The 13,612-nt window shown below is 55.1% G+C and overlaps 1 protein-coding gene across 8 annotated transcripts in view; it reads left to right on the forward strand.

Annotated features, from left to right (window-relative positions):
• Nucleotides 1-1,509: 1,509 nt before the first annotated feature.
• The window catches only part of LDB3 (LIM domain binding 3), a 60,571-nt gene continuing 48,468 nt past the window's right edge, over nt 1,510-13,612 (forward strand). For 2 of the 8 annotated variants that reach the window (XM_090278325.1, XM_090278326.1), the window contains exons 1-3: nt 1,519-1,715; nt 10,953-11,104; nt 11,638-11,713. In XM_090278325.1, coding sequence (XP_090134451.1) covers nt 1,623-1,715; nt 10,953-11,104; nt 11,638-11,713 — 321 coding nt within the window. In that variant the 5' untranslated portion in view covers nt 1,519-1,622. Of the gene's footprint in view, nt 1,716-10,952; nt 11,105-11,637; nt 11,714-13,038; nt 13,398-13,612 lie in introns of all 8 variants that reach the window. The other 6 variants (XM_090278324.1, XM_090278331.1, XM_090278329.1 and 3 more) reach the window with 6 other exon arrangements.

A 13,612-nucleotide genomic window follows, 5' to 3' on the forward strand; every position in this document is an offset into this window, starting at 1 on the left:
TGATACAGGGCAAGGAGGTGATAAAGAGGAAAGAACATAGGTCGTTTCTTGGCTTCTTTCATTTGATAGTTTTGTGATCTTGGTTAAGTTACTAAATGCCCCTGTGATATGGGGACTCCTTCTACCCTGCACATTGTATATGCCAGGCCCAAGGTGTCAGGTGGGATGCTGGCAGCTGGGAAATTACTCACACCCAGACCTGCACTTAGTCCTTGGGGCCCAGCCCAAGCCAGAGCCCTCTGGGAAGGCCAGAGAGCATCTAATCCAATTGTCTTCCCCAAGCCTCAGTTTCCCCAGCCAGGGGCCAGAGTGAGCTTTGGTCTATCTCCAGACAACCCAGGGCCTGAGGTCTCCTCTGGGTTAAGGCTTCTAAAGGTATCCTGGCCCAAAGACCACACTGGCAGGAGTCTCGAGGGGCCTAGACCCCCTCTCAGAACACACTGTCTCGGGGTTGTGGGCTGAACACACTGCCCCTCCCTGCCCCTTCTGGCTCCACGTCCCAGCAGCTGAGCAAATGGCATCTCCCCTCCTCCTCCCTGCCTCCTGCCATTCCAGCGCAAAGGGCACAGGAGCCTGGCATGCCACACTGGCAGCTGGAGCTTTCCATACTGCTGTCAAGTTTTCCAGAGTCCAACTGACACACAAGAGCCAGGAGTAACCACTGGACCCCCAGAGGGGCTGGAGGGTGTGGGCCTGCCTCGGACCTGCTTTCAGACCCTGTGCTGAGGGGTACGGGCAGGACCCCACCCTGAATATGGGCATTGGGTGGCACCTGTGCCACTGGGAGCCCATTACGTGGCACAAGTCTCATGGGAATTAGCCCAGGTTCCAGTGTAGCCTGAGTCCACTCCCTGTGTGACCTTGGAAGAGTCACTTAACCTCTCTGAGCCAAGGTGGCAGCCTCTCAAGATCTGAGGGAATGATAGTGTGAAGGGCCTGGAGCTGAGCTTAGCTGTGCTCAGAGCCGCTGCTATTATGATGATCATTTTTATGGCAGGACAACCCTGGGCCAATTACTGGTCTCCTGAGCTGAAGCTCTGTCTAGACCAGCTGGAAGCTCAGCTTGGTCCTAGGGACCATGGGACTCCACTCTGGATAAAGTACAACCTTTCACCAGAGAGCGCAGGGAGCAATAACCCAAGTCACAAGGGAGTGGGTGCAGCTGGGGAGAGAATGTGTGTCCTGGCTCTCCAGAGGGCAGAGAGAGCACAGAAAGCAGAGCAGGGAGGCAAGAGCATTATCACTGACATGGCTAGTCCCCTATTCTGCCCTCTGGGTGCCGGACATCTCTCCCCAGGGGCTATATTAGCTGTGTGAGTCACAGTGGACCGCCCGGGAGGCTTCAGCGGGCGGGCACAGTGTAAGGTTACAGTCCATTTATGGGCGCAGCAGAGGGCAGATATCAGTGTCGAAGGCATTCATTCCCAGCTATTCTTAGGAGCCTCTCAGGAGCTCCACACAGCCTGGCCAGACAGCAAGGGAGAGAGCAGGCAAGGCTTGGGGTCGGGGGTCCGGGGCAGGTGCAAAGGCAGAAGTCTGGGCTGAGGAGGCAGGGCGCACGAGGGCCATCTCACCCCACTCTTCTCTTCTTGTCCACAGAGGCTGCCACTGTCAGCGCCAGCATGTCTTACAGTGTGACCCTGACTGGGCCTGGGCCCTGGGGCTTCCGTCTACAGGGGGGCAAGGACTTCAACATGCCGCTCACTATCTCCCGGGTGAGTGTGCGCTGCTCACAGCCTGGTGCCCATAGGGGTTGGTATGTTCAGAGAAGGGTGTGTATGTCCATCTGTCTGTCCTCCTCAAAACTCTTAAAAGCCAGAACACATTCCATCCCCAGTCTGGGGACTGGGATTGGACCCAACTGGATGTTGCCAGCCATAGGCTCCTGGTCTCAGCCACAGCTATTTGCCTACCTGAACTGGCCAGCCTGTTGTAAATGTGAAATGTCATGGGCAAGCGGTGAATGTTTTGAACAGAGAAGGAAGTGTCAAGTTTTCAGGGCAGGCAGGCAGATAAACAGAGTATAGCACCTTCCTCAGCCCTTCTTCGGCAGGGTGGGCTCAGGGTACCCCAAGCCTGGAGCAGCTCCCTGATATTGGGCAGCTACTTTAGGGAGAGAGCACTCCTAGCATGGAGAGGACAGGTAATAGGAGGGTGGATGGACAGACTACTGACCTTGGCTGTCAGGGCTCAGGGCTGGATTCGGTTGGTTACTGGCCTCTAACATCCACTCCATCCCTACCAGACCCAAGATAACAGTCCCCTCCTCCTGTCTGCTGGTCCTGCCAGGGACCTTGCACTGGCTGGCCTCATAAGGTTGGGCCTTTCTCCCTCACCTGCCTAAGCCCCTACCCCTTCACCAGGGCTGCTTTTTCTGACTGTCTCACGTCCTATTCCCCATGCTTGTCTGGGAAAACAACCCATGTCCTGCAGTGTCTGTGATCAGGGAATATCACTGCCTGATGGGGATGTCACAGAACATCGGAGAATGTCTGAGTAAGTCTATTGACCTGATGGGGACATTGAAACCCAGAGAGCTGAAAGAGCTTTGTTGTAACCAGTGCAGTGTCCCTGAAACCTAAAATGTAGTAGATGCTCAGGCAACATTTGTCAAGTACAGGGGTTCTCCAGCAAGTTCAGCAGAGCTGGGTCTGAAAGTCCTGAGGCCCAGGGTGCACCATGAGGTGTATGAAGGCATAGACAAGCCCTGCCTGATGGGCTAAGGCTGGGGCAGCCCCAGCAGTGCCGGGTGTGGGCATGAGGGGGCAGGCTGAGGCCCCAGGCTGTCACTGGAGGGTGATGGATAGGCAGGAGTGTTTGGGTTGCTGCCCACCTGGGGACAGGAAGATAGTTTTTTCTCCAGAGCAGCAGACTTGCCTTGGGCCTGAGGGGTAAAGGGGGGCAGGGAAGGCCTGAAAGTTACTTGGCAGAGTGGGCAGTAAGCCAATACCCACTGGAGGAGCAGTCCTGGTTGTGGAACCTGATGTGGGCACTTGGAGGGATCCCAAGGAGAAGCCCCACTCAGGGGTGCTATGGGAAGCTTGTAACAGCCATAGAGGCCTCTCTCCTCTGTTGTGGGATGCTGGCCTAGCTCAAGCCCAGGGAAAAGGCCTTTAGCCCTTCAACCCTCTCCTGGTGAGCTGGCTCATTCTAATCTGAGTTCACACCCCTCCAGACTCACTGCCCTGGAGACCACAGGGTCTCATACTAAAAGAAAAAGAGAATTGTATACCCTGACTGATGATGTGGTGACCCTGCACAACTTCCACCCTCATGGTTGCAGGTCTCCCCTCTATGTGAGGCGGGGCTGCCTACTCTCACTCTCATAGGTCCACTGGTCACCCACACCCACCCAGCCCAACTCTGCTCCAGCTCCACTATCCTCAAGGCCTCCTTCCTGGTGCCCCTTGCCCCATCCCTGCGGGTGGAAATTAACCTCCTGGTTCAGTGGCACCCAGGATAGCCAATTACCTCACCCAGGTTCTATGTGCCACCTCGCCTGGCCAGTCTGGGGCTTAATTGCAGCACAGAGGCCTTAAGCTAGACAGCAGGAAGAATGTCTTCACTGCAGGGAGGGGGCATATTGGGATGTACTGGAGCCGAAGTCTATGAGGGACTTTTGGAAATAGAACCTGAGGCTCTGGCAAGGCATTAGGGGATGGACACAATGGACTCTGCTTCCTACAGGGGCACGCCCCAAACTACCAAGGCCATGGAGCAAGCTGGATTGGGCACTGGACTGCCGAGGGCATGGAATCAGCTGGGCCACTGCTACTCTGGACTAGGCGTCCCAGGCTCAGTGGTGCAAGCCAGGCCCTGAGACACTGAGCCCTGCCATCTCACCAGGGCTGTGGTTTTTCCTGCTGTGGCTCTCCAGACCTTTTGCACCAGGAACTTCTGTCTCAAGGGGGAAACAGGGCCAGAGCTTTCTGGAGAGACGCTACTCCTACTCCAGCTGTGATTCACTTCCCACAGGTGCCAGTAGGTGCTTGGATCACTAGTGGCATATAGCAGAGGTGTGATTCACAGAGGCAAGGGCCTGCTTATTCTCAGCAGGTGCCACCTCCTGCCACACCGTACCCTGACCTGCACTGCAGTCCTGAGGGGGTGGACAGCCAGGCAGGGCTTCAGAGCCAGAGAAACCACGTCTCAAATTTGCACAGTAGCTCCTGTGGTAATCTCTAGTTCCCTAGGCTGTTCCTTCACTGCTCTGGCTAGGGGCCAGTAGAAAAGCACTGAGTAGGGTCTGTCACCTGTCAACTACAGATGCAGGCTGCAGCTCCTCCTGTAAGGAGGTGGCTACAAGCCACCTGCAGGCTGAGTGGTAGCTCTGTCCCCACCTCATTCTGCCCACAGGTCCCACAGTAGCAACCTTGGGGCAGCAGCATCCCCTCAAGCCCTCTTTCAGTGGGTCTCAGCCTGAGGACCCACAGAGAATGGGGTTCAGGAGGGAAACTGAGAGGGTGGAGGGGAAATGCCTTTATTTATCTGGACAGGTGCAGCTGAGCTTGCAATTCGAGCTGACCTCTCACCCCACCCTCTCCTAACGCCAGCCAGTTCTCCAGGAAGTGGGGGAGGGGAGGAAGCAGCTACAAAGGCCCATCCCCCACCCCAGTCCCAGCTGCTAGGTCAGAGGCTGGGGCCCTTAACTGGGGCCTTGGTTCTTGGTGCATGCTGTGGTCTTCAACTCTGTGGAAGAGGTATGTGCTTTTGTTCCGTTCTGCTACTCACAGCTGTCACCTTAGAAAAGTTAGTTCACCTGCTCAGCCTCAGTTTTCCCATCTGTGAAATGAGCATGGTGCCTTTGTGAGAGTGCTTTCTAACATGCACTTGTGAAAATGCTTTATACCTGTTATTCCTCAGGGACTGGTTGTGAGAGTGGGGGGTGGGGCCTGTCTTGCTGCTCCATCCACCAGCCTAGAAATCTTGCCTGGGGATCAGCCTTGAGCACCACCAGTTCCTATGTAGTTTTCACTTCCATTGTTTGTCAGACTATCCCGGCTACAATGGGAACACTAGGGACAGAGGGTCTTCAGGGAGGGGAAAGGCCAAGACTATTCTGGGGCAACTGTCCCTGCAATTCCTGGAATTCTGAGGCTGCTGGAGCTGTTTCTTGGGCAGTGCCTCAAAGTGCTGACAGGTCGTGCTGTTTATAGCCACTAAGGTCAGGCCAGCATCTGGAGGGCTCCTGTGGGGCTGCTGGGCCACCCCCGCCCCCACCCCTCCCCGACGCCACACACACACCCAGTACGAGGACAAATGGGAAAGATAACTGACAGAGGCCTACAGCTGGGGAATGCATTCTTAAAGGTCTCCCAGCCAAGCTGTCTCCTGGCTGCTTCCCTTCCCTGGTGTTCAGAGCTGTCTCTGACCCTGTGAGGGCCCTGAAGGAAGCAACAAAGAGGCTGGCTGGGTCCTAGGGAACTGAACCTCCAAGGCCCTGGGCCAGGACACAGGGCACAGGCAACATCATGGGCTGCCCCCAGGCTCCTCAGACTAAAGGTGTGGGACAGCAGCAATTGTGAGAAGGCTTCCTGAGGAAGGTCCCCCCGGGCCCTGCTGGGGCGGACCTCCAACCTGAGAGATGTCTCTCCAGTTCCCTGAGTCTCTGTGCCTCTCCACACAGTCCCCTCTCACCCAGGGGTGGGCATTGCAAAGACTCCTTTGGAACCACGCTCCATCTCTACCCAGGAACCATCTTAAGAGGCATGAGGGGACTTGGCTGTGTCTCAGTACTTTCTGGGGCCCACTGTGAATGATGTGTCCACAGGAGCATTCTATAGGTGACATCCAGGACACAGAACTGTGGGCCTGGACAAGAAGAGCAGAGAGAGGCTCAGAAGGCCAGGGAAAGATATGGGTATGGTCCGCTAGAGAGGACGTGAGCCTTGGCTTTGCACACAGCGGGGTCACTGGGGTGTGTGGAGTGGTGGGGGCCAGAGCCAGGTAGCCAGGTGTGAGATGGATGGGAGATAATAAAGGTGGGACCTGCTGGTCACTTCTTGAAGAAGTCTGGAGGTGAAGAAAGGGAGAAAAACATGACAGGAGTCACTGGAGCAAGTAAGGCAAGGGAGGGAAAGGCTTTATGTATTATTATTTTTAAAGACTATTTTCTTAGAGCAGATCTAGGTTCAAAACAAAATTGAGAAGAAAGTACAGAGATTTCCTTGTATGTACAGCCTCCCCCATTGTCAACAGCCCCCCACCAGAGTGGTACATTTCTTACAATTTGTGAGCCTACATTGACACATTATTATCACCTAGAGTTCATAGTTGCCATTAAGGTTCACCCTTGTTATTATACATTCTATGGGTTTGGACAAATGTATAATGACATATGTTTACCATTATAGTATATCCAGAGTATTTTCATTACCCTGAAGATCCTCTATTCAAGCAGAGGTTTTTTGAGCATAGATAAGACTCTGACTTGTTTATTGGCCTGGGTGGGGTTGGAAGTGGGGCCATGGGGAGACAGTGAGAGGGTAAGGGATGGAGCAATGCCCCACGGAAGTCCAGATGGGACTCTAGCAGAGCACAACAGTAATTTAATCACACAATGTTAAATGCACTTAGGACTCCACAGGAAATCCCCTGGGTGGTCAGCCTGGAAGGGTGGGAGGAGATTCTGGAAGCTACACCATCCACAGCATCCACTAGCTGCCCTTCTCCCCATCCCCCATCTCATCTATATCGGCAAATCTAGGGGGGAAGGAAGGCAGGAGCCTGTCTGGTTTTGAGCACCAGGAGGGTGGGGACTTCTGCAGGGAGCCCAGCTGCCCTCCTGGCTGCCAGCTGCCTGGGAACTGGGGAAATAGGAACTCAAGGCATGGATGCACCTGAGCCTCAGCCAGCATCTTGCTTTCCTGGGAACCTGGACAGAACTTCTCTCCCCTCCAGCTAATGCTCAGGGCCCTCTAGGGGCAGCATGCTGGCTCACGACTGGTCAGTCAGGGCAGTCTCTTGATCCCCCTTCTCTGCCAGCTCTGGGTCTTGTTTCTCTTGGAGCCAGGGATGCAGCCTCCCAGCCTCAGCCCCTCTAGCACCTCCAGGGGGAAGGAGCCGGGGGCAGTACCTATGCCTCCTCAGTTGGGAGCTTCCTTGAAACTTTCTCACCTCTGTACCCCCTTACATAATACTCTATTTAATAATGTAGTGCTTGCAGCAATCCTGGGAAAAAGGTGGGGTTTCTCTCCACACACAGAAGTCATGGAGGCTGGCACTGCAATTTCAGGTCTGGCCCAGACCAAAGTCCGTGCTTTTTGCTTTGCTCCATCCCCCACAGGCACCTGCAGGTGACTGGGGCCACAGTTGTTCCCTGGCACCTGTGATCCCTGTGCCCCTTTTGGAGTGCCATAAGACCATGGCTCAGCAAGGTGAAAGGACTACTGTGGCAATTTTAGTCCCCAAACATTTTGAGCCCACCCTAGGGAGCCTTTGAGACAAGACTCAGGCCTGGAGCTCTGCCCAGGGCTGGTTTCCCAGTTGAGAGGTGGCTAGTGACTGGAGAAGACTGAAAAGTGAAGTGGGAATGAAACAACTATCACAAAGAGTCCTTCAAATGCTTAAAAAGGGGAAGACTAAAGAAAAAGTTAACCTCCAAGGATTTAGCTACTTTGGGTCCTTCCTGGGTTGAGAAAAGCAGAGAGGGATGGAGTCCGACAGATCCATGGCTACATTATGCTTGGACTATAGCCTTCACTGCCCTGGGCTCTGGGTAAGAGTGCAAGGGTGGTCCCACCCATCTGTGGGGCAGACCTCTCCTGCAATGGGTGGAGAGGATCTGATGACACTTTGGCAGTGCTAAAAGTTTCTGCCTCTATCCTGCCTCCTTCTCTAAGAAAAGCTGGGCAGAACTAGAAGAGCACTTTCTTACAGGAGGATGACAGCCCAAGGTTTCTTGAATCCTGCTCAGGGCAGCCAAAGGCCAGGCCAGCTGAGACCTGATGGGCAAAGGCAGGTGCAGGGAGAGAGAGGCGCCAGTGGCAGGTGGGAGCCAGCTCGGCGGCTTCCCTCAGAGGAGTCTGGCTACTGACCAGGCCCCAGGGAGGCTGGGCTCTACCCAGGGAATGAGGATCACTCCAGTCCATACCTGAGGATAAGGGGGGAGCAAGGCAGGGCCAGGCCAAGTGAAGGTGGGAGACACAGCATGAGTTTGGTATAGGCAGCTCCAAAAGGAGGACATTCCAGATTCACCACCTCCTGACCCCCCACCTTTTCTCCAGCTGATCTGGCCCTAGCCTCTCTTGGATATCATTCTGGTATCCTTGCTTATACCATCACCCATGATCTTCTGGACATGACTCTGGTCCTGTCTCACAGCTATCACTTCTGTAGGCAGCAGGCCCACCCTTCCGTCTGGGGTCTGTGCTGCCAGTCCCCACCCCACTACCTGGGAGCTCTTTGCTGCAGGGTGATGGCCCCTTCTCTGGGGTTGGCTGGACGTCCCTGGGGAGCCCTTGTGTCGGGGAGCCGGCTGTGGGGCGCCCTGTGGGCAGTCTACTAGGAGGGCAGAGGCATTGCTTGGTTGATCCTGAATGGAAGCATACTGGTGTCTGCTACTTTTCCTGAAGTGGTGGATGGAGAGAGGAAAGGAGAGGGACAGATGAGTGATGCAACAAGTTGAGCGAAATGTTGCAGTGGATCCTCAGTAGTGGGTATTTGGGTGTTCACTGTAAAATTCTTTCCATATTTTGTACATTTGATGATGTCTATAATAAAATGCTGTGGTGAATACAGGCCACAACATTAGCCAGGTATAGGGAAAGGACAGGCCTGGCTGAGCAGTTCACATGCCCTCAGCATGGGCATTTTGAGGAGGCCTGAATAGTTAGTTCTCAGATGCCCCTGTGGGAGCTGGGGCAGCATGCTGGACTTGACAAACACTGGCCATGTGGCAACCTAGGAGTTTGTTTCTTTCCTGTCCTTGTCTGTCTCCACAGGTTCAGGGCTGGGGAGGCTGCTCTGGGCAAAGGTGGCCAATGTTTAAGCGCGGAACACAGCCACTGGGGCTGAGGCAGTCGAAGGCAATCAGAGAGGGCTCTCCCTGTCTTACTGTTATTGGGTCATCACACCCAGTTCCTGGGCCCACCCTGCAGAGCAAATCTGAAAGCAGGCTGGAGGTTGGTGATAGCAAGGGGCCTGGTCTGGTTGAGAGTTCCCTGTGAGGGGCCTGGCAGGAGGCTTCCTTCAGGTCTGGGAGCTCAGTGCCTGGCCAGAGGCCCTCTCAGGCTTGACACCCAAAGCATGGGACTATCCCCAGGTCCTCTCTGGGCTCCTTCTAGGATGGTCCCGAGGCGTTGGCCAGAAAATAACTCTGCCAGCATTAGGATCTGCCTTGTCCCTGGGGTACAGCCAGGAAGGTGACTGGGATGTGCCCAGAGAAGCCAGGAGGACTGGCTTGTGGGATCTGAGGAGGAAAAGCCAAGGAGCTCCCTCCAGAGGCTCTTCTTTCCTGTGGTGTCATCAGGCATAGGGCCTGCATGGCATTCTACATGGTGTCACAGGGGGCCTTCCACATGATGTTATGTGGGTCAGGAATACCATCATGTAGTATTCCACATGATGTCATAGGGATGGGAGCAGAGTCTCTGAGACATTTCATGAGACATTTTTAGAGGTGGGCCTTCATCACATTCCATGGAATGTCACTAGGAGCAGGCCATCAAGCTATTTTAGGTAATGTCATGGGGCCTTCCAGAATTTTACACTTCATGTGATATCACTGCAGGCGGGGTCTCCATAGCATTCAGGATGCTATTGCTGGGAACCAGGCAAGCAGAATCTGTCATTGTACATAATGTCGTTGGAAGTGGAATCTGAACCACTGTGCCAACCCAAGTAACATTCCTGGAGGTTGGCCTTCCTGACATTGCAAGGGGTGTCCCGGAATGGAGCAGGCCTGGCATTCTGTGTGATCACACTGGGGTGGGGCCTCCAGACTCTAACAATCTGTGACAGCATTACGGTGCAGGATTTCGGAACTGGCCCCCACTCCTACACCTCCCCATCTTCCAGCCTTGCTCACCCAGGCAGCGTTGATAGCACCTCAACCTTCTGCTGCACCCTGCCATGGTGGCACTAGGCACTCACACTAAGATGCCTTGTTAGGGAGCATTTGTCCTAACTGCTGATCTGACAGCATCTCTGTGGTGGAGCTGAGCCTTAGCTCCTGCATATCCCCTCCCTCCTGGAGCCTAGAAAGTTTTTCATGGATTTTCAGGGCACAGATGTTACAGTAAGCACACTGGTATAGCAAACAGCCCCCAAGTCTCAATGGCTTAGCACAATGAGAGTTCATTTCTCACTCATGCAACATTCGATGCGGTGCTCCTTAGTCATTCTCCATCAGGTAGCGACTCCAGGATCCAGGTCCCTTCTGTTAGTGGCTCAACTCTCCTCCTCTGGGTCCTCTGCATCCAGTCAGCTGACAGAAAGAGAAAGTAAAGGATGGCAAGGATGGCTGCTCGGGACAGGCCTGGAAGTGCTATGCACTGCCTCCATCCATATCCCACCAGCCAGAGCTAGTCTTACAGACACACTTGGATACAAAGCACTAAGACAGTGGTTCTCAACCTTCCTAATGCCGCGACCCTTTAATACATTTCCTCATGTTGTGGTGACCCCCAACCATAACTAAAGCATAGTGATTAATCACAAAAACAATATGTAATTATATATGTATTTTCTGATGGTCTTAGGTGACCCCTGTGAAAGGGTCATTTGACCCCCAAAGAGGTCGCGACCCACAGGTTGAGAACCGCTGCACTAGGAAATGTGGTGGCTCTGTGCCAGCAAGAGGAATCAGCTTTGGTGAGCAGTGGATGCTAGCCAAAGAAAAAGACAAAATGGCCAGCCTCTACCAGATGATCCCAGGTGACTCTTCCCTGAGGACTGGCCAATCCTAAGGCCCGCCCTCCTTATGCTCATCTCCCCATCTGCCATCCTCTCAGATCACACCGGGCAGCAAGGCAGCCCAGTCCCAGCTCAGCCAGGGTGACCTCGTGGTAGCCATTGACGGCGTCAACACAGATACTATGACCCACCTGGAGGCCCAGAACAAGATCAAGTCTGCCAGCTACAACCTAAGTCTCACTCTGCAGAAGTAAGTGGGAGCTCTCCAGAGCAGTGGGGAGGCTGGGGTGTGGGCATCAGGCACCTGAGAGAGGGGCTGTCCAGCAGCAGTTGTGTGGGTCCAGCCCTTTGCTACAAGGCCTCGCTGGACAACAAGGACAGCCCCCCTGGAGCAGAGGAAGGAAGTCATTGTTAAGCACCTGCCACATCTGTGCTTCACTTTATAGGTGAGGCTGAGAGGGAGGGTCTGGTGCTGCCAGTGTGTGACTGTCAAGCTCAGATACCAGGGTCATCCCTGCTTTCTCTTTGCCCAGGCAGTCTCCCAGGGACCTAGCAGAGGCCTTCAGCTGCAAAGTGCCTCAGGGCTACGACTTCTCCATCCTGGTTTAGACCCAGTGATTTCCTGGAGAGACCCAGCCTACTGGGTGTAGTAGAGTGGGCCCCGGGCTCTGTGACCTGGCTCCCTATTACTCTATTGCTCTCCCTTGGCCAGCTCTGCCCTGGTGTAAGCTCTTGGCCCCAGGCATGACTGTCTTCACTTGGTCTCATTTCTGGTTTTTCCAGATCAAAGCGACCAGCTCCCATCTCCATGGCAGCACCCCCGATCCAGTCCCCTCTGCCAGTGATTCCTCACCAGAAGGTAGGTACTGATTGTTGGTGGCAGACTCCACTCTCAGGAGAGGTTCCTGGGGTGCAGACTCTGGTCTGCCTGCCTGACCCTTCCCCACCTGGGATCAGTCCTGCCCCAGCACTACCCTGCTGTAGCTGACTCTGGGGAGTAGGGCAGGTCTTGGGGGGAGGTGTTCAAGCCCCCATGAAATACTGAGTGTGAAGTGCCTGCCTGGGTACCACTTGCCAGGGCCTCATGGCTGGGCTCACACAATACCAGCTTAGGCAGCAGTGTTCTCAGGAGAGGGAGCATCCTCTCAGCCAGGTGGGACAAGGGTCCAGAATGTTCTGACCCTCATCTTCTTGAGGCACTGGGGAGGAGGAACTGTGGCATGAAAGCCAGAAGCTCTAGCTTGAGCTGGTTACCTCAGGAGGAGTTCCCAGGCATGGAGGGGCCTGCTGACCCTTGGGGTTTCTCCTCTGACCTAGGCTTTCTCTCTCTCATTTCCATTCCTCCTCCCAACTGCACACCCATATAGCCCAATCAGAAAGGCTGGTGGTGGCCAAGAGGCAGGCACAGGAAAGAAGGTGTAGCCCTGGCCACAGACCTCACCCCTGTGCCCCAGGCCCCTTTCCAGCTTCCTCTAAGCAGCTCAATGCTGTGGGCCCAAGGCATGGGAGGCCCACCCAACCACTCCAACAAGGGCCCACTCCCCACCCCTGCTTGCATGACCTTACACTGACCCCTGTCTCTTCAGTGAGGCAGAGTGGGCAAGGAGCAGGGAAAGAAGAGAAGGAGGCTGACACTGGGTTGGAGTGGGTGACAAATTGGGGAATTAGGCAAAAGGCTACTTGGGAGAAGTTGCAGAGGTGACCCTCCACTCTGCCTGTCCACTGCCAGCCAGCGGTGCCCCTCTAACTGGCCATGTGGGGGTATTCAGTGTGGGGTCAGTAGAACAGGAGGCTGTGCCACCAGGGGCTCCCACTCAGGGGAAGGAGAAGCAGGCATGGAGTGGAGTTGGGTCTTCCCACTCCCTGACACCCACAGCTCTCTTGTCCCAGCCATTTTCTCTAGCGCTGTAGGCAGGCTGGCTTGGCTTGGCTTTCTGAGTGGGGCTTTGCATTTTGTCCAGGTAGACACCAACACCGGGCCCAGGAGCTATGTGCCTCCCCTGTTCTTTCTGACAAAGCCCTTCTCTTTCAGGTGCCTGCTTGGCCCCTCTTAAGCTCAGTGCAGCAGGCTGCGGAGTCCTTGCACTAACACCTCTGTTTCAGGTCCACACAGAAGCCCTGGGATGCGTGTGGCCTCTAACTGCTCTCTTCTCTCTCCCCTGCATGGCGGCTACCCTCTGCCAGGACCCTGCTCTGGACACGAACGGCAGCCTGGTGGCGCCCAGCCCCAAACCCGAGGCGAGGGCCGGCCCGGGCACCCCAGAGGTCAGGCAGACCTTTAGCTCCTCCTTCTCCCAGACCTCCGTCTGCTCCTCACACATGGAGGCCTCTGACCCTGGCCCTCCAGTGGGCAGCCCGGGGGCCAAGACCAGCCCAGAGCAGGCTCCGGATTCACTCAGCCCGAAAGTGCCACTGGGCTCGAGCCAGCCAAGGCAGTATAACAACCCCATTGGCCTGTACTCGGCAGAGACCCTGAGGGAGATGGCTCAGATGTATCAGCTGAGCCTCCGAGGGAAGGCCTCAGGTGCTGGACTCTCAGGAGGGTAGGTAATGGGTGCACAGCTCTCCACTGGTGGTGTGGGGCCACCTGGGTCCTTGGTGCTCAGTAGAGGCCTGGTCAGGTGGTCAGAGTCAGCGACTGGCCTCAATCTGCCGGTACCCACCCCATGAGGTAGCACAGACTGAGACCCCTAAAAGCAATGATCCTTCTAACATTTGTCATGAGCCGGCACATCATTGCTTTACACAACTATCCAGG

This window comes from Furipterus horrens, unplaced genomic scaffold (genome assembly GCF_987537825.1).
Source record: "Furipterus horrens unplaced genomic scaffold, mFurHor1.1.pri manual_scaffold_5, whole genome shotgun sequence".
Taxonomy (NCBI): domain Eukaryota; kingdom Metazoa; phylum Chordata; class Mammalia; order Chiroptera; family Furipteridae; genus Furipterus; species Furipterus horrens.